The sequence below is a fragment of the Salvelinus fontinalis genome, unplaced genomic scaffold, assembly GCF_029448725.1.
Source record: "Salvelinus fontinalis isolate EN_2023a unplaced genomic scaffold, ASM2944872v1 scaffold_0893, whole genome shotgun sequence".
Classification (NCBI taxonomy): domain Eukaryota; kingdom Metazoa; phylum Chordata; class Actinopteri; order Salmoniformes; family Salmonidae; genus Salvelinus; species Salvelinus fontinalis.
Window position 1 is genome coordinate 2,085 of NW_026601102.1, and position 21,303 is coordinate 23,387.

The 21,303-nt window shown below is 47.5% G+C and overlaps 1 protein-coding gene across 1 annotated transcript; it reads left to right on the forward strand.

Moving 5' to 3' along the window:
- The first annotated feature begins 326 nt into the window (after window positions 1–326).
- On the forward strand, window positions 327–19,482 carry LOC129847605 (coiled-coil and C2 domain-containing protein 1A-like). The gene is made up of 20 exons (XM_055915356.1): window positions 327–963; window positions 2,557–2,655; window positions 2,844–2,971; window positions 3,234–3,306; window positions 3,725–3,852; window positions 4,006–4,105; window positions 4,349–4,521; window positions 5,384–5,497; window positions 6,078–6,136; window positions 7,848–7,964; window positions 9,428–9,501; window positions 10,219–10,277; window positions 10,440–10,591; window positions 11,302–11,392; window positions 11,638–11,793; window positions 12,622–12,759; window positions 12,906–13,032; window positions 14,670–14,746; window positions 14,820–14,867; window positions 17,429–19,482. The coding sequence occupies exons 1-20, from the start codon at window positions 342–344 to the stop codon at window positions 17,459–17,461; spliced, it is 2,568 nt and encodes an 855-aa protein (XP_055771331.1). The 5' UTR covers window positions 327–341; the 3' UTR covers window positions 17,462–19,482.
- Window positions 19,483–21,303: the final 1,821 nt, after the last annotated feature.

Sequence of the window (21,303 nt, forward strand, 5' to 3'; positions counted from 1 at the left end):
ACTTTTGGGAGTCGGGGAAAATGTACGGAGTAACAAGTCCATTATTGTCTTCAGGAATGTGGTGTTGTAAAAGGGAACAAGGTGGTGTTCCTGTCTGACTAGGTGCCAGCTGTTGCATTGCATCAACCAATAGCTGCGTGCCACATCATCGACTGCTCAGTCTGACATCAAGTTGCTGTATCACATGATGTGGTTGGCTGATATGTTCAACACCTATCCCAGTGGAGGCTGCTGAGGGGAGGACGGCTCATAATAATGGCCGGAACGGACCTAATGGAATGGCATCGAACACCTGGAAACCATGTGTTTGTATTTGATACCGTTCCACTTCAGCCATTACCATGAGCCCGTCCTCCCCAATTAAGGTGCCACCAACCTCCTGTGACCTATCCAGCCATTGTGAGTTCTGGCATGTCGGCAATGTACAGGAACACACCCACCTGACTACACCTCCTCTCCCTCTCCACCCCCTCTTCACCTCCTCTCCCTCTCCACCCCCTCTTCACCTCCTCTCCCTCTCCACCACCTCTTCACCTCCTCTCCCACTTCACCACCTCTTCACCTCCTCTCCCACTTCACCCTCCTCTCCCTCTCCACCACCTCTTCACCTCCTCTCCCTCTCCACCACCTCTTCACCTCCTCTCCCACTTCACCCTCCTCTCCCTCTCCACCACCTCTTCACCTCCTCTCCCACTTCACCCTCCTCTCCCTCTCCACCACCTCTTCCCCTCCTCTCCCACTTCACCCTCCTCTCCCTCTCCACCACCCCTTCACCTCCTCTCCCTCTCCACCACCCCTTTACCTCCTCCCCCTTTTTTTACCCACCCTCCTCTCCCTCTCCTCTCCCTCACCACCTCTTCACCACCTCTCCCTCTCCTCTCCTTGTACAGAAACTAGACCCAGTAATAGAGGCGTTGGACAGAGGGGAACCAGTGGACCTCAGCTCTCTACCTCCCCCTCCAGGTGCGCTTGGCTTACTACACCTGAGTCCTAAATCAATTGTATTTAAAAAAATATATATTTCACCTTTATTTAACCAGGTTGTCATTTACAACTGCGACCTGGCCAAGATAAAGCAAAGCAGTGCAACACAAACAACAACACAGAGTTACACATGGAATCAACAAACATACAGTCAATAATACAATAGAGAAAGTCTATATACAGTGTGTGAAAAGGAGGTAGGATAAGGGGGTGAGGCAATAAATAGGCCATAGTGTCGAAATTATTACAGTATGGCAAATTAAACACTGGGGTGATAGATGTGCAGAAGATGAGTGTACTGGGGTGCAAAGGAGCAAAAATAAATAAAATAAGTAACAAATGGTGATGAGGTAGTTGGATGGGCTATTTACAGATTGGCTATGTGCAGTGATCTGTGAGCTGCTATGACAGCTGGTGCTTAAAGCTATTGAGGGAGATATGAGTCTCAAGGTTACCCGACTCCCTATATAGTGCACTACTTTTGACCAGGGCCTATAGGGTGCCATTTGGAACTCATCCCTAAAGACCTGTTAGAGACTAGAAGACCATGATCTGTATTTATAATTCCTCAGTCTCATCCCTAAAGACCTGCTAGAGACTAGAAGACCAGGATCTGTATTCATAGTGTCTCAGTCTCATCCCTAAAGACCTGCTAGAGACTAGAAGACCAGGATCTGTATTCATAGTGTCTCAGTCTCATCCCTAAAGACCTGCTAGAGACTAGAAGACCAGGGTCTGTATTCATAGTGTCTCAGTCTCATCCCTAAAGACCTGCTAGAGACTAGAAGACCAGGGTCTGTATTCATAGTGTCTCAGTCTCATCCCTAAAGACCTGCTAGAGACTAGAAGACCAGGATCTGTATTCATAGTGTCTCAGTCTCATCCCTAAAGACCTTTTCGAGACTAGAAGACCAGGGTCTGTATTCATAGTGTCTCAGTCTCATCCCTAAAGACCTGTTAGAGACTAGGAGACCAGGGTCTGTATTTATAGTGTCTCAGTCTCATCCCTAAAGACCTTTTCGAGACTAGAAGACCAGGGTCTGTATTCATAGTGTCTGTCTCATCCCTAAAGACCTGCTAGAGACTAGAAGACCAGGGTCTGTATTTATAGTGTCTCAGTCTCATCCCTAAAGACCTGCTAGAGACTAGAAGACCAGGGTCTGTATTCATAGTGTCTCAGTCTCATCCCTAAAGACCTGCTAGAGACTAGAAGACCAGGGTCTGTATTCATAGTGTCTCAGTCTCATCCCTAAAGACCTGCTAGAGACTAGAAGACCAGGGTCTGTATTCATAGTGTCTCAGTCTCATCCCTAAAGACCCGTTAGAGACTAGAAGACCAGGGTCTGTATTTATAGTGTCTCAGTCTCTGAGAGAGTGCTGATCTGGGATCAGTTTTCCCTTTTAGATCACAATGAAAAAGATTTCATGGGGAACCTGATCCTAGATCAGGACTCCTACTCTGAGACGCTTTGTACATTCCACCCTGACCCCTAAACATCGGATCTCAACTCCCCCCATACGGTATAACTCCTCTTTCTTCTCATCCCTCCCTCTCTCTCTCTCTCTCCTCAGGAGATGCAGTGGTAGAGCGTTCAGCTCCTCCTCCTCCCCAGTCTTCCTCCAGACCCTCCCCTGCTGCTCTCCCTGCAGCTCCCCCGGTGGCCGACTCCGGTAACACACATACTATTAATAATAATGATGCATTGGATGTATAAAGGGCCTTTCTAAAGGGGGAAATCACCTCCTCCATCACCGATGTGTAGCTCCCATCTGGTTGATGCACGGCAGCCATTTTGTGCCAGGTCGCTCAGTGGAGATGTGTGTGTGTGTGTGTGTGTGTGTGTGTGTGTGTGTGACAGCCCTCCCAGCCCCAGGCAGTGTAGGGGAAGCGTTACAACAGAGGATGGACAGATACAAAGCTGCAGCAGAGGGGGCCAGGAGCAAAGGAGACGACCGCAAGGCACGCATGCACCAGCGCATCGTCAAGGTGCACACACACACATCAAAGAAATGACTGGTAGTTCACACACACATGAAAGAAATGACTGGTAGTTCACACACACATCAAAGAAATGACTGGTGGTTCACACACACACACACACACACACAAAGAATGAGAAAGAACTCCAAAAGTTCCATGCTTTTAACAGCAGAAACGCCTCACACACACACTGTAATGTATACCTGCTTGGATATGTCGTACTAATGTTCTGTGTGTGTGTGTGTGTGTGTGTGTGTGTGTGTAACAGCAATACCAGGATGCCATCAGGTCTCATAAGGCTGGACGACCAGTCAACCTGGCTGATCTTCCTGTACCACCAGGTAACCTTTAGCTGCAGCCTCCATCATGTACATTTCTGTCATTTAGCAGATGCTCTTATTCCCCGTGTGGAATCCAACCCAGGCGTTGCAGCTGCCATGCTCTACCCACTGAGCCACACGTGACCTCTATAATAGGTGTTTGAGCCTAGTATGTGTTCAGTCTGTACCGTGTTTGTTTATATGATGGATTCGTTGTACAAGAGTTTTTAATTTATATACTTTGTTCCTCTCAGGCTGGCCCTTGCTAGCATCATGTTTTTTAGCGTGTACGCCATAGCATGTTTTTAGCGTGTATGCCATAGCGTGTTTTTAGCGTGTACTCCGTAGCGTGTTTTTAGCGTGTACTCCGTAGCGTGTTTTTAGCGTGTATGCCGTAGCATGTTTTTGTTCTCTGTGTTTACTATGTACTGTGGGCCAGGCTGTCCTCCGCTGCAGGGCACAGAGAGCAGCCAGCAGAACTTCATGGGCGTCCTGGAGACGGCCATGAAACTAGCCAATCAGGACGCAGACGCAGAGGACGAGGACGAAACAGGGGAATTGGCCAAGGTAACCACCATGACCTATGACCCTAACACACATGATGTCATGAGATTTCTTGACGCTCAAGATTGTTCTGGAAAGTGGGAAAATATGGATACTATGTTCATGTTTACAATATTTAACTTCCGTTCACTTAACTCTCTCTCTCCGCCCCTCCAGCCTGCAGTGGGAGCTCCAGTCCAGAAAGGCAAAGCCCCGGCCCCTCCCACACCAGGTTCTGGAGGCAACACAACACAGGGCTCCAGACTGGGGCTTAAAGGTGTGTGTGTGTGTGTGTGTGTGTGTGCGTGTGCACATATTCATAGATGTGTTAAATTCATCCCTTGACATGAACAAATTCATTCTCCCATTGACACCTCTACATTAGCCACTCTGATGTCTCCCTACACACACACACACACACACACACACACACACACACACACACACACACACACACACACACACACACACACACACACGTACCCCCCTCCCACCTGTGGCGTCTCTTCCTGTGGTGCAGCCCAGCAGCAGTTGGACTTCCTGTTGCTGCGGCGGCAGGCGTTCGTCCGGGCGGCGCTGCGTTCTAAACAGATGAAGGACATGCAGGGAGCGGCGGTCCATCTCCGACACGCTAAAGGACTAGACCAGATGATCAGCGCCACCAAGGGAGGCCTGCCTGTAGACATCACCAAGGTGTGTGTTTGGGCTGCTGGAGGGTTACTTGTCACATTCACATCTTCTCCAGGACTCTGCAGGGAATAATACAGCAGGAAATCTTCAACGAGAGTTTTGGGGAAAGTTTTTTTATTATGCAACACGAGAAGGACTGTGTGTGTCAAGGTTAAGGAAGGAAGGAGGGAGACAGGGAGGGAGGGAGGGGGAAGGAGGGAGGGAGGGAGGGGGAAGGAGACAGGGGGGGGGGGGGGGGGGGGGGGAGGAACATTGAGACTGCAGGAGAGGAGCCAGGAACAGATGGAGAGGACAGGGGGAGACCAAGACACCTGTGTGTGTGTGTGTGTGTGTGTGTGTGTGTGTGTGTGTGTGTGTGTGTGTGTGTGTGTGTGTGTGTGTGTGTGTGTGATCTCCTGCTGTTGACTTTTCACATCTCTCTATTTCCACTTAATTTTCCTCCTCTACTACACACCTCTCTTTCTCACTCTCTTTTTGTGTCGGTGTGTCTACATATTTGTTATGTGTTAAATTCATCCTTTGATATAATTTCACACACACTTACCCCCCCTGCCACACAAACACACACACTTACCCCCCCCACCCCACACACACACATTCAGCTTCCTCCATCTTTCTCTCCCCCTCCTTACTCCCCTTCCTATCTCTCACTCCTCTCTCTCTCTCGTCCTCATCCTCTCTTCCTGTCTCTCTCATTGATTTATCCATCTGTCTCTCTCTCCCCTGTCTCCTCTCCCCCCCTCTCATCTCCCCATCTCCTCTCTCTGATTCAGAGGGGTTAGGTTAAATACGGAAGACACATTTTTGGTTGAAAGCGTTCCGTTGTACGACTGACTAGGTTTCCCCTTTCCGTTTCCTCCCACAGGTTCCCAGCGCTCCAGTCAGTGAGGAGGACTACTCTCTGGCTCGGTCTCGTTCCTCTCCTCGCTCCTCAGAGCAATACAGCAGCCTCATGGAGCTCCTCCGACAGCAGCACCAGGTTATTACAACTCTTATGACATGCTTATTAACACTGTTAAGACAACTTATTAAACAGCCAACCCCTTCAGCATATATTTAAAACAATATATTTATATAGCACCTCACCAACAATAAATGCCTCATTGAACCCTTGTACGTACATACATACATACATACATACATACATACATACATACATACATACATACAGTACCAGTCAAAACTTATGACAGCTACTCATTCCAAGCTGTCATCATATATAAAATTGATTTTGATTTGTTTAACACTTTTTTTGGTTACTACATGATTCCATATGTTGTATTTCATAGTTTTGATGTCTTCACTATTATTCTACAATGTAGAAAAAGGTCAAAATAAAGAAAAACATGGAATGACTAGGTGTGTCCAAACTGTTGACTGGTACTGTGTATGTGTATGTATGTATATATATTTTAAATACTGTATAGATTTTATTTTTATATATATTTTTTTATATGTGTGTGTGTGTGTGTGTGTGTGTGTGTCAGTACAACACGTTATAATAGACTCCTAACATGTTGATAGTACATTAATAACACATGATGTGTTTCTCTCTACAGAAATGTCTGGGTTACTCCCAGCAGTTCACTCACATGGGAAGCGTGGCCGAGACCTCCAGGTTAGTGGCAACAATTGTGTGCGAGTGTGAGTGTGCACGAGTGTAAGTGTGCACGAGTGTAAGTGTGCACGAGTGTAAGTGTGCACGAGTGTAAGTGTGCACGAGCGTACGTTAGTACACAGAGCACATTAAGAGGTTCAAAGAATTACCGGACTGATAAAAGTCAGGTCAATACATATTTATTATAAAACAGATGTGTTTAAAAAGAGATTCAAAAACAGACCGGACCTGCACACCACACAGTATGTATAGATCTACCTCGTTCCTCCCACACAGTATGTATAGATCTACCTCGTTCCTCCCACACGGTATGTATAGATCTACCTCGTTCCTCCCACACGGTATGTATAGATCTACCTCGTTCCTCCCACACGGTATGTATAGATCTACCTCGTTCCTCCCACACGGTTCAGAAACACTCGGTAAAGAGACACACAATAATTAGGATCAGGCGTGGCCGTTTTGTAGGCGTGGCCATTCTGTAGGCGTGGCCATTCTGTGGGTGTGGCCATTTCGTGGGCGTGGCCAAATAGGGTTTTGGTCAATTAGTAGGTGTGGTCAACACACCTGAACACACTCAAATTGACAGACAAACACTTGAAACTGTTGAGTGTGAAGTTGATGATGCACATACACCATGGCATGTTTGAAGAGTAAGATACAATATGGGCCCAACTACTGTAACACACATGTAACAAATATAAGTGAAGATGCATTGAATTTAGGGAAATGCCATCTTCACTGTGTGTGTACCGTGTGAATCAGGGTGGGAAATGTAACGTTTTGTTCCACCAGCCACAGCCAAAGATTTTTTTTATCAGCCATAATATTTTTTGCTCCATAATTACACCCCAAAAATAGTAACAGATGAGCATGTTTTGTAATGTTTTAAAACAATAAATTAATCACCAGTAAGAAGTAATGTGGTATATTTCTTAATTCCATTTCATTTTTGTAACCTGCGTCTTTTAACCAATGTATGTTAAAATAAATCATTTAGATACTATTGTAAAAACAGATAAACAGTTCTACAACTGAACATCAACAGGTGCCTGCCCTGCCACAAAATGCTGCGTGATATGGGTTATTTAATATGTAGTTCAGGCTCTACACTGATGTGTTTTACAAGGAGTACATCATCTGTTTCTAAGTAGAAATGTAGAAGCACACAAATAAATCTAGGAGAACAATTTCAAGTATTTGAGTGTTTTAATGATAAGAAAGTGGCAAAAAAGCTGATGAATACGTTTTTTGAAGTGATCCGTGCTCGATCAAGCACAATCATTAGGCGAGACAGAAATTGTCAGCCGGTCCTTTTAAGGGACGGGCCGTTACCACGGTAACCATGGCACTGGCTTGTCTGTGACGGGAAAAACATCTCAGACTGCGACGTCTTCCTAGCAGCGGACAGTTTCAGCAAACTCAAACCAACAATGAAAAACAACCTGGCGTGTGAACAAAACATTTTAACTGGCCAAGAAACACGAAGACAAAGTCACACGTCAGTAGCCTTGTCAATTCCACCAACTTCTTCTACATGTGGGTTTTGGATGAAAAAAACAGTTCCCAAATGCTCTGTGTGACCACCCGCCAACGTGGCTGGTGAAATAGACATTCAACCCCGCCAATGACAACATCTACCCCCATTTGGTGTGTGTGAACCCTGTGTGTACTGTGTGTGTGTAATGTGCGTGTGTGTTGCTGTTGTCAGGTTTGAGAAGCTGGCAGAGGAGTGTATGCAGAACATTGAGGTGTTGAAGACGGCCCACGCCAAGGGCCAACCTGTCCCCAAATACCACACTGAGGAGAGGACCTTCAACACTGTCAAGTACTATACTGTTACTAACATATTAATACCACACTGAGGACCTTCAACACTGTCAAGTACTATACTGTTACTAACATATTAATATCACACTGAGGAGAGGACTTTCAACACTGTCAAGTACTATACTGTTACTACCATAATAATATCACACTGAGGGCCTTCAACACTGTCAAGTACTATACTGTTACTACCATACTAATATCACACTGAGGACCTTCAACACTGTCAAGTACTATACTGTTACTACCATATTAATATCACACTGAGGAGAGGACCTTCAACACTGTCAAGTACTATACTGTTACTACCATATTAATATCACACTGAGGAGAGGACCTTCAACACTGTCAAGTACTATACTGTTACTAACATATTAATATCACACTGAGGACCTTCAACACTGTCAAGTACTATACTGTTACTAACATATTAATACCACACTGAGGACCTTCAACACTGTCAAATACTATACTGTTACTACCATATTAATATCACACTGAGGAGAGGATTTTCAACACTGTCAAGTACTATACTGTTACTACCATATTAATATCACACTGAGGACCTTCAACACTGTCAAGTACTATACTGTTACTACCATATTAATATCACACTGAGGAGAAGACCTTCAACACTGTCAAGTACTATACTGTTACTACCATATTAATGCCACACTGAGGACCTTCAACACTGTCAAGTACTATACTGTTACTAACATATTAATATCACACTGAGGACCTTCAACACTGTCAAGTACTATACTGTTACTACCATATTAATATCACACTGAGGAGAGGACCTTCAACACTGTCAAGTACTAAACTGTTACTAACATATTAATATCACACTGAGAAGAGGACCTTCAACACTGTCAAGTACTATACTGTTACTACCATATTAATATCACACTGAAGACCTTCAACACTGTCAAGTACTATACTGTTACTAACATATTAATATCACACTGAGGACCTTCAACACTGTCAAGTACTATACTGTTACTACCATATTAATACCACACTGAGGACCTTCAACACTGTCAAGTACTATACTGTTACTAACATATTAATATCACACTGAGGACCTTCAACACTGTCAAATACTATACTGTTACTACCATATTAATATCACACTGAGGACCTTCAACACTGTCAAGTACTATACTGTTACTACCATATTAATATCACACTGAGGAGAGGACCTTCAACACTGTCAAGTACTATACTGTTACTAACATATTAATATCACACTGAGGACCTTCAACACTGTCAAGTACTATACTGTTACTACCATATTAATATCACACTGAGGACCTTCAACACTGTCAAGTACTATACTGTTACTACCATATTAATACCACAATGCCATACAATTAACATTCGTATAAAAATAAATCTCTTACACACACATACACATATATACAAAGCAGGAGGAAAGTAATCTGTCTTCTCTGTCTGTTGTAGAATGTATCCTGACCTGACAGCCAATGAGATGACGCTGTACATCGTGAAGGGCATCAATCTACCTGCTCCCTCAGGTGTGTTGTTTTGAACTTTATATGCCTCCTTCTGACTCCTCTCTACTGATCCCCCCCCCTCTCTCCTGAATCCCCCCTCTCTCTCCTGAATCCCCCCTCTCTCTCCTGAATCCCCCCTCTCTCTCCTGAATCCCCCCTCTCTCTCCTGAATCCCCCCTCTCTCTCCTGAATCCCCCCTCACTCTCCTGAATCCCCTCTCTCTCCTGAATCCCTATCTCTCCTGAATCCCCCCTCTCTCTTCTTGATCCCCCTCTCTCCTGAATCCCCCCTCTCTCCTGAATCACCCCTCTTTCTCCTGAATCACCCCTCTCTCTCCTGAATCCCCCCTCTCTCTCCTGAAATCCCCCCTCTCTCTCCTGAATCCCCCCTCTCTCTCCTGAAATCCCCCCTCTCTCTCCTGAATCCCCCCTCTCTCTCCTGAAATCCCCCCTCTCTCTCCTGAATCCCCCCTCTCTCTCCTGAATCCCTATCTCTCCTGAATCCCCCTCTCTCTCCTGAATCCCCCCTCTCTCTTCTTGATCCCCCCCTCTCCTGAATCCCCCCTCTCTCTTCTTGATCCCCCTCTCTCTTCTGAATCCCTCTCTCTTCTGAATCCCCCTCTCTCCTGAATCCCCATCTCTCATGAATCCCCCCTCCTGAGTCCCCCCTCTCTCCTGAATCGCCCTCTCTTCTAATCTCCTTCTTCTGATCTCTCTCTTCTCATCCCCCTCTTCTCAGGAGTCTCTGCCGGTGATCTGGACACCAGTGTGCGCTTTGAGTTTCCTTTTCCTAGTGCGGTAAGACTCACACTCAATACACAATCACACGCACACACACACACACACACACACACGCATACACACACAACCATTTTGCATGCACACATTTCCACTTAGATCCACTCAAATATTCTGTGTGTGTGTGTGTGTGTGTGTGTGTGTGTGTGTGTGTGTGCGCAGGAAGAGGCCCAGCGGGACAAGACCAGTACAGTGAAGAACAGCAACAGTCCAGAGTTTAAAGAGCAGTTTAACCTGAACATCAACCGTCAACACAGAGGCTTCAAGAGGGTCGTCCAGGCCAAAGGCATCAAGTTTGACATCATCCACAAGGGGTGAGATCCACAGACACACACCAGACCTGGTTAATACATGCAGATTGAGGTCTGTGTTAATGACTATTGTAGCTGGAAATGGTCTGACAAACACCTCTGTAGCTCAGTCACCTTCCACCGCCGATGTCTCATGGTCTGACAAACACCTCTGTAGCTCAGTCACCTTCCACCGCCGATGTCTCATGGTCTGACAAACACCTCTGTAGCTCAGTCAGCTTCCACCGCCGATGTCTCATGGTCTGACAAACACCTCTGTAGCTCGGTCACCTTCCACCGCCGATGTCTCATGGTCTGACAAACACCTCTGTAGCTCGGTCACCTTCCACCGCTGATGTCTCATGGTCTGACAAACACCTCTGTAGCTCGGTCACCTTCCACCGCTGATGTCTCATGGTCTGACAAACACCTCTGTAGCTCGGTCACCTTCCACCGCCGATGTCTCATGGTCTGACAAACACCTCTGTAGCTCGGTCACCTTCCACCGCTGATGTCTCATGGTCTGACAAACACCTCTGTAGCTCGGTCACCTTCCACCGCCGATGCAGACGGCCGCCATAGGTGGATTGAGACGCATCCAATTAAATAGAAAACAAATCTCTATCTTAAATTGACAGATTATGATGGATATTTTTCTATTATGTCACTTAGTTTGACGCACCGGTGCTTCAATAGACCTTTGGGGATATTAATGTTTGTGTGTGTGTGTGTAGGGGTCTGTTCAAGGGGGACAAAGTGTTGGGGAACGCTCAGCTGAAGCTGGACTCACTGGAGAACCAATGTGACATCAGACAGATTATAGAGGTAAAAGCAATTTTGACACGCACACACACTTTTAACACACACACACTTTTAACACAGAGATACTGTACACACACACACACACACACACACATATTTACATAGACATCTCTCTGCCTGCCTGTCTCTTATCTCTCTGTCTCTCTCTCTGTCTCTCTCTCTGTCTCCCCCCCCTCTCTCCCCCCTCTCTCTGTCTCCCCCCCTCTCTCTGTGTCTCTCTCTCTGTCTGTCTAACTGTGTTGTGCTAGGTGTTGGATGGTCGTAAGGCTACGGGGGGTAAGCTGGAGGTGAGGGTAAAGATTCGGGAGCCGCTGGGAGGAGCACAGCTTCAGATCACCACAGAGAAATGGCTGGTCCTAGACCCTGTACCAATCACCACCCCCGACAGAGAGAGACAACAACAGGTGAGAGGAGAGAGGGGTAGGGGGAGAGGGATGAGGGGAGGGGGAGAGAGGGATGAGGGGAGGGGGAGAGAGGGATGAGGGGAGGGAGAGAGAGGGATGAGGGGAGGGGGAGAGAGGGATGAGGGGAGAGAGGGAGGGATGAGGGGAGAGAGGAAGGGAGGAGGGGAGTGAGAGAGAGAGGGATGAGGGGAGGGAGAGAGAGGGATGAGGGGAGAGAGGGAGAGAGGGATGAGGGGAGGGGGAGAGAGAGGGATGAGGGGAGTGAGAAAGAGATGGATGAGGGGAGTGAGAAAGAGATGGATGAGGGGAGAGAGAAAGAGATGGATGAGGGGAGAGAGAGAGGGATGAGGGGAGGGAGAGAGGGATGAGGGGAGGGGGAGAGAGAGGGATGAGGGGAGTGAGAAAGAGATGGGTGAGGGGAGAGAGAGATGGAGAGAGGGATGAGGGGAGGGAGAGAGAGGGATGAGGGGAGGGAGAGAGAGGGATGAGGAGGGGGAGAGAGGGATGAGGAGGGGGAGAGAGGGATGAGGGGAGGGGGAGAGAGGGATGAGGAGGGGGAGAGAGGGATGAGGGGAGGGGGAGAGAGACCTACCTTTTGGAGTGTTCAGGACTAGAAGGGGTATAGTCTCTGTCAGAGTTAACATGTTATATTAATACCAGTCTAACTGAAGTCTCTGTCAGAGTTAAAATGTTATATTAATACCAGTCTAACTGAAGTCTCTGTCAGAGTTAACATGTTATATTAATACCAGTCTAACTGAAGTCTCTGTCAGAGTTAACATGTTATATTAATACCAGTCTAACTGAAGTCCCCCCCCCCCCCCCCAGGCCCCCTCTCCTCGCTCCAAACCAAAGAGTGACAATGGGAGGAACAAGCAGTCTAACCAGTCCAGCCACTCTCCTCCCCAGTATAAACTCCACAGTTTCAGTCTGCTGCACTACGACAAGGAGAGACTGGAGAGACAGGTGTGTTTTCCTTCTCTATACTTCCCTTCATTTCCCTCTCCTCCTCTCCGTGGGGACGTTTCATCTAGATCTGTTCAGAATTGGAGGTAGCCAATCTATGCTGTGATTGGTCTAAGATGATGTCAATCACCCTGTGTGTCCGTCAGATTGGTGATTATAGGAAGAGTAGGCGGGATCCTCCGTCTGACCTGGTACAGCAACACAAGGAGGTCACACACAGGCTACAGTGGCAGAAAGCCCAGTTAGAGAGAGGCTCCCCTACTCTACTGTCAGGTAACACACACACACACACACACACACACACACACACACACACACACACACACACACACACACACACACACACACACACACACACACACACACACACACACACACACACACACACAGGCTGCAGTGGCAGAAAGCCCAGTTAGAGAGAGGCTCCCCTACTCTACTGTCAGGTAACACACACACACACACACACACACAGGCTGCAGTGGCAGAAAGCCCAGTTAGAGAGAGGCTCCCCTACTCTACTGTCAGGTAACACACACACACACACACACACACACAGGCTGCAGTGGCAGAAAGCCCAGTTAGAGAGAGGCTCCCCTACTCTACTGTCAGGTAACACACACACACACACACACACACACACACACACACACACACACACACACACACACACACACACACACACACACACACACACACACACACACACACACACACACACACACACACACACACACACACACACACACACACACACACACACACACACACAGGCTGCAGTGGCTGAAAGCCCAGTTAGAGAGAGGCTCCCCTACTCTACTGTCAGGTAACACACACACACACACACACACACACACACACACACACACACACACACACACACACACACACACACACACACACAGGCTGCAGTGGCAGAAAGCCCAGTTAGAGAGAGGCTCCCCTACTCTACTGTCAGGTAACACACACACACACACACACACACACACAGGCTGCAGTGGCAGAAAGCCCAGTTAGAGAGAGGCTCCCCTACTCTACTGTCAGGTAACACACACACACACACACCACACACACACACACACACACACACACACACAGGCTGCAGTGGCAGAAAGCCCAGTTAGAGAGAGGCTCCCCTACTCTACTGTCAGGTAACACACACACACACACACCACACACACACACACACACACACACACACACACACACACCACACACACACACACACAGGCTGCAGTGGCAGAAAGACCAGCTACTCTACTGTCAGGTGACACTACAGAAGCATATTCATACACAAAGAAATATGAACACCAGCATACTCATCTATATATTTCTTTCTCTCTCTCTCCCTCCTTCCCTCTCTCTCTCTAATCTCCATCCATCCATCCATCCCTCTCTCTCTATCTCCATCCATCCCTCTCTCTCTATCTCCATCCATCCCTCTCTCTCGCTCTCAATCCATCCCTCTCTCTCGCTCTCCATCCATCCCTCTCTCTCTCTCCCTCCTTCCCTCTCTCTCTCTAATCTCCATCCATCCATCCATCCCTCTCTCTATCTCCATCCATCCCTCTCTCTCGCTCTCCATCCATCCCTCTCTCTCGCTCTCCATCCATCCCTCTCTCTCGCTCTCTCCCTCCATCTCTCTGTCTCTCTCTCTCTCTCTCTCTCTGATCTCCCTCATCCATCTCTCTCTCTCTCCCTCTCCCTCTCCCTCTCCCTCTCCCTCTCCCTCTCCGTCTGTCTGTCTGTCTGTCTGTCTGTCTGTCTGTCTGTCTGTCTGTCTGTCTGTCTGTCTGTCTGTCTGTCTGTCTGTCTGTCTCTCTCTCTCTGTCTCTCTCTCTCTCTCTCTCTCTCTCTCTCTGTCTCTCTCTCTCTCTCTGTCTGTCTCTGTCTCTGTCTCTGTCTGTCTGTAGAGTATGAGAATATTTTGCAGCGTTTCGCCCAGGGACTTGCTGAGTCAGTGAAGAAGTTTTCCAGCCAAGGCAACAGGGTGAGCAAAGGGTCAGGGTTGTGTGTGTTATCGCATGTTTGTGTGTAACGTGTCTGTCCCTCTGCCTATTCAGGATGCTGCTAAGGACGCTCTAGGACGGCTGAAGATGGTGGAGACTGAGGTAAACACTGTTATATACAGACAGTGTTAGGTACACCACCTCGTACACCGACATGGTTAGCTCCTACAGGCAGTGTTAGGTACACCACCTCGTACACCGACATGGTTAGCTCCTACAGACAGTGTTAGGTACACCACCTCGTACACCGACATGGTTAGCTCCTACAGACAGTGTTAGGTACACCACCTCGTACACAGACATGGTTAGCTCCTACAGACAGTGTTAGGTACACCACCTCGTACACCGACATGGTTAGCTCCTACAGACAGTGTTAGGTACACCGACATGGTTAGCTCCTACAGACAGTGTGGCTTGTTATATAAAGCAGGCAGACAGGCATTGAGGCATTCAGTTACTGTTCCATCGAACGTTAAAATGGCCAAGACAAGTGACCTAAGAGACTTTGAGCGTGGTTTGATTGTTGGTACCAGGTACGCCGGTTCCAGTATCTCAGAAATGTCCGACCTCCCGGGCTTCTCACACACGACAGTGTCTAGGGTTTACCGAGAATGATGAGACAAACAAACAACGTCCAGTCAGCGGCAGTCCTGTGGGTGGAAAACGGAAGACTGGCGCAAGCTAACAGGCAAATAGCGGCGCAGTACAACAGTGGTGTGCAGAACGGCATCTTGGAACGCACAATTCGCCCCTCCTTGTCACTGATGGGCTATTACAGCAGACGACCACACTGGGTTCCACTCCTATCGGCTATAAAGAAGAAGAAGCGTCTCCAGTGGGCACGCCATCACCAATACGGAGGAGTGGGAAAACATTGCCTGGTTCAATGAATCCTGGTTCCTGTTGCATCATGCTGATGGCAGAGTCGGAATTTGGCATCAGCAGCATGAGTCCATGGCCCCATCCTGCCTGGTGTCAACGGTACAGACTGGGGGCGGTGGTGTAATGGTGTGGGGAATGTTTTCCTGACATTACGTTAGCAACGATTCCATTCTCCAAAGAATTTAGGCTGTTCTGGAGGCAAAGGGGTCTGACTTGGTACTAGATGGATATACCTAATCATCTGTACATATGAGTGTATATTTGACTCTGTCTGAGTTTACACAGGCAGCCCAATTCTGATCTTTTGACCAATTATTGGCAAAAGATCTGATCTGACTGGTCAAAATAAAAATACAAAAAGACCAGTTAGTGTCAAAAGATCAGAACTGGACTGCCTGTTTAAACAGCCTGTAGTCATCGGACCACATCGTGTATACGAGCACTATGTGATGTGTAATATAATTTAGTTTGAATTGTATCTAACACATACCTCTTGCCCTCCTCTCTCCCCATCTCCTTCCCTCCCTCCTCTCCACTCCTTCCCTCCCTCCTCTCCACTCCTTTCTTCCCTCACCTCCTTTCCTTTCTCACCTCCTTTCCTCCCTCACCTCCACTCCTTTTTCTCCCTCACCTCCACTCCTTTCCTCCCTCACCTCCACTCCTTTCCTCCCTCACCTCCTCTCCTTTCCTCCCTCACCTCCTCTCCTTTCCTCCCTCACCTCCTCTCTTTTCCTCCCTCACCTCCTCTCCTTTCCTCCCTCACCTCCACTCCTTCCCTCCCTCCTCTCCACTCCCTCACCTCCACTCCTATCTTCCACTCCTTTCCTCCCTCACCTCCTCTCCTTTCCTCCCTCACCTCCACTCCTTTCCTCCCTCACCTCCTTTCCTCCCTCACCTCCTCTCCTTTCCTTCTTCACCTCCACTCCTTTCCTCCCTCACCTCCACTCCTTTCCTCCCTCACCTCCACTCCTATCCTCCCTCCCTCACCTCCTCTCCTTTCCTCCCTCACCGCCTCTCCTCCCTCACCACTCCTTTCCTCCCTCACCTCCACTCCTATCCTCCCTCCCTCACCTCCACTCCTTTCCTCCCTCACCTCCACTCCTATCCTCCCTCCCTCACCTCCACTCCTTTCCTCCCTCACCTCCACTCCTTTCCTCCCTCACCTCCACTCCTTTCCCCCCTCACCTCCACTCCTATCCTCCCTCCCTCACCTCCTCTCCTTTCCTCCCTCACCGCCTCTCCTTCCTCACCACTCCTTTCCTCCCTCACCTCCACTCCTATCCTCCCTCCCTCACCTCCACTCCTTTCCTACCTCACCTCTACTCCTATCCTCCCTCACCTCTACTCCTATCCTCCCTCACCTCTACTCCTATCCTACCTCACCTCTACTCCTTTCCTCCCTCACCTCTACTCCTTTCCTCCCTCACCTCTACTCCTATCCTCCCTCACCTCTACTCCTATCCTCCCTCACCTCTACTCCTTTCCTCCCTCACCTCTACTCCTATCCTCCCTCACCTCTACTCCTTTCCTCTCTCACCTCTACTCCTTTCCTCCCTCACCTCTACTCCTTTCCTCTCTCACCTCTACTCCTTTCCTCCCTCACCTCTACTCCTATCCTCCCTCACCTCTACTCCTATCCTCCCTCACCTCTACTCCTATCCTCCCTCACCTCTACTCCTATCCTCCCTCACCTCCACTCCTTCTCTCCCTGTCTCTTCTCACTCCCCTTCTCCTCTCTATCCCCATCTCACCCCCCCCCCCCCTCTCTCTCCATTCGTCAGTTGGAATCTCTCAAGAGGAAACGCATGGTCTGAGAAGAAGAGGACAGAGGGACTGGAGAGTTGGCTGGACTACTGTTATGTTACTCACACACACACAGCCAATCACCTTCAACATCTTCCTGCCACTCCTCTGCTCCTCTTTGCCTCCTCCACTAATGCTCTCCCTTTTACTCTGTTCTTCACTTTGTATTGTCATTAATTCAATCAGTTAGGACGAAGAACCATTTTGAATAATACCAGGCCTGCCTCCCAAATGGCACCCTATTCCCTATATAGTGCACTACTTCAGACCAGGACCCATGGGGACTAATATAGGGAATAGGGCACCATTGAGATACACGGCAGAATGGGAACTGTGAGATTGATAGTGACATGAAGACAGAATGCAGGGCAGGACAGAGAAAGGCTTATTTGCACTTGAAAACAAAAACACTACCGATTTATTAAAACGCTGCCGCCTTCACTATATTCTTTAAAGTCCTTCAATGGCTCTCTGTCTTTCCCTCTGTTCAGAGAGTGGTGTGTGTAACTCCTGGTCTCCACAGTGCGTGTGTGTGTGCGTGCGTGCGTGCGTGCGTGCGTGCGTGTGTGCGTGCGTGCGATGTTAATGACCTTAATCTAATCTGTCTGCTCCACTATTCCCAGATTACTGTAATCTGGCCTGTTTGGTGCCGTGTGATTTGGGAACTACACGGAAACGGGAACTATATTCTATAATGAGGGATTAGCTAACACTAGTGTTGCCATGGAGACGCCTCATTCAGGGAAGTGAGGAGAGGAGGTACCCCAGGGGTTAAATTGAAGAGTACAGGGTTAGAATTTGTGTAGAACAGACCTATAGCTGTAAAACCCACTGGATTGTCTTTGAATTGGGATATAGTTTCTCTATTCATTGTAATTCTATGGTACGGAGTTTGGGAGCCCGTTTAAAAGGACCCTTCTTATAGGATGATATTTAGCCTATTGTGATGTCATCAATTAGGCTTGCGTCATGTCACTATGACGTCATCTATAGACCCAGACACCCTGAGGTCTCCTCCTGTACCCCTCTATAGACCCAGACACCCTGAGGTCTCCTCCTGTACCCCTCCATAGACCCAGACACCCTGAGGTCTCCTCCTGTACCCCTCCATAGACCCAGACACCCTGAGGTCTCCTCCTGTACCCCTCTATAGATCCAGACACCCCGAGGTCTCCTCCTGTACCCCTCTATAGATCCAGACACCCCGAGGTCTCCTCCTGTACCCCTCTATAGATCCAGACACCCTGAGGTCTCCTCCTGTACCCCTCTATAGACCCAGACACCCTGAGGTCTCCTCCTGTACCCCTCTATAGACCCAGACACCCTGAGGTCTCCTCCTGTACCCCTCTATAGACCCAGACACCCTGAGGTCTCCTCCTGTACCCCTCTATAGATCCAGACACCCTGAGGTCTCCTCCTGTACCCCTCTATAGACCCAGACACCCTGAGGTCTCCTCCTGTACCCCTATCAGTCTCTCTCTCTTGCTCTCTCTCTCTCTCTATACACTACAACAGTAGTTTAGTAGCCTACTGTAGTGGGATCTGTCTCCCTATCCACAGCATCTGACTTGGAGTGCTGATCCAGGATCAGGTCCCAACCTGTCCATATAATCTGATTCATTATGATCTAAAAGGCAGTGCTGATCCAGGATCCGGTCCCAACCTGTCCATATAATCTGATTCATTATGATCTAAAAGGCTAAACTGATCCCAGATCAGCACTGCTGCTCTGAGAAGCTTTGTGGATACAGGTCCAGTCCCCCAGTCCTGGTGGCTAAACTGATCCCAGATCAGCACTGTTTTTTTTTTTTTTTTTTTATGTTTTAAAAAATGTATCCATTGTTGGCAATCAGTCAGTATAGACCTGTTAATATATTATATACACAGCATTGACTATGGCTCTATTTTTAAATGAAGGAATTGTGTGTGTGTGTCCAAAGGTGATGGATAATGAACTATTAACTGGCATTATAATGATGTGGTCAAATGTCTTGGGAGGGGAATCATGGTTGGATTAAAATATCAGAATCAATTACGCCTGTATATTGTGTTTGTTTAATGTATTTGTGTGTGTGTGTGTGTGTGTGTGTGTGTGTGTGTGTAAGTGTAAGAGTGATTGATGAACTACCAGTCAGTGGAGGTTCCAGATCACATCTCCAGACACCAGTATTGTCTATATCATCTCTCTAGACTGACTATCATATATAGCTCAGTATACAGCTAGTCAAGTCTCTATAGTACATTCTATAGACTCTATAGTCTACTCTAGACTGACTATAGTCTATAAATCAGTGTACCGCTCCAGGGAGGACTATAGTACAGTCTATAGCTGCACAGAGGACTATAGTACAGTCTATACAGGGAGGACTATAGTACAGTCTATAGCTGCAGAGAGGATTATAGTACAGTCTATACAGAGAGGACTATAGTACAGTCTATAGCCGCAGAGAGGATTATAGTACAGTCTATACAGGGAGGACTATAGTACAGTCTATAGCTGCAGAGAGGATTAAAGTACAGTCTATACAGAGAGGACTATAGTACAGTCTATAGCTGCACAGAGGACTATAGTACAGTCTATACAGGGTGGACTATAGTACAGTCTATAGCTGCAGAGAGGATTATAGTACAGTCTATACAGAGAGGACTATAGTACAGTCTATAGCTGCAGAGAGGATTATAGTACAGTCTATACAGAGAGGACTATAGTACAGTCTATAGCTGCACAGAGGACTATAGTACAGTCTATACAGGGAGGACTATAGTACAGTCTATAGCTGCAGAGAGGATTATAGTACAGTCTATACAGAGAGGACTATAGTACAGTCTATAGCTGCACAGAGGACTATAGTACAGTCTATACAGGGAGGACTATAGTACAGTCTATAGCTGCAGAGAGGATTATAGTACAGTCTATACAGGGAGGACTATAGTACAGTCTATAGCTGCAGAGAGGATTATAGTACAGTCTATACAGAGAGGACTATAGTACAGTCTATAGCTGCAGAGAGGATTATAGTACAGTCTATACAGGGAGGACTATAGTACAGTCTATAGCTGCAGAGAGGATTATAGTACAGTCTATACAGAGAGGACTATAGTACAGTCTATAGCTGCAGAGAGGATTATAGTACAGTCTATACAGGGAGGACTATAGTACAGTCTATAGCTGCAGAGAGGACTATAGTACAGTCTATACAGAGAGGACTATAGTACAGTCTATAGCTGCAGAGAGGATTATAGTACAGTCTATACAGAGAGGACTATAGTACAGTCTATAGCTGCAGAGAGGATTATAGTACAGTCTATACAGAGAGGACTATAGTACAGTCTATAGCTGCAGAGAGGACTATAGTACAGTCTATATAGAGAGGACTATGGGAAAGTCTATACAAAGAGGATTATAGTAGTCTACACAGAGGACTATCTATACAGAGGATTATAGTAGTCTAGCTGCAGAGATTACTACAGTACAATCTATACAGAGAGGTTTATAACGTTGTATATAACTCAGACTCACTATAGCGCTAGTCTAGTCTGTACAGTATAATCTGTGTAGCTCTATAGCTGCAGAGAGAGGACTATAGACAATGGCTTCAGTATTTGTTCCTTCGTTCTCCCTTAAACCCCGAGGAGGCTGCAGCCTGCTCCATTGTTGAAGGGAAAGAAAGAGCACCGGCTCAACTCCTCCAGTTCCGCTAATACAAGTGATCTGAACGCTACATTACTACAAACAACACAGAGGGCAGAGAGAAGAGGGGGAGAAGAGGGAGAGAAGAGAGAAGGCCTGTCACCGTCGAAAAGAGCGCGCGAGAGGTGGGCGTGGACAGAGCTCAGAAAGGCAGGGTCGGTT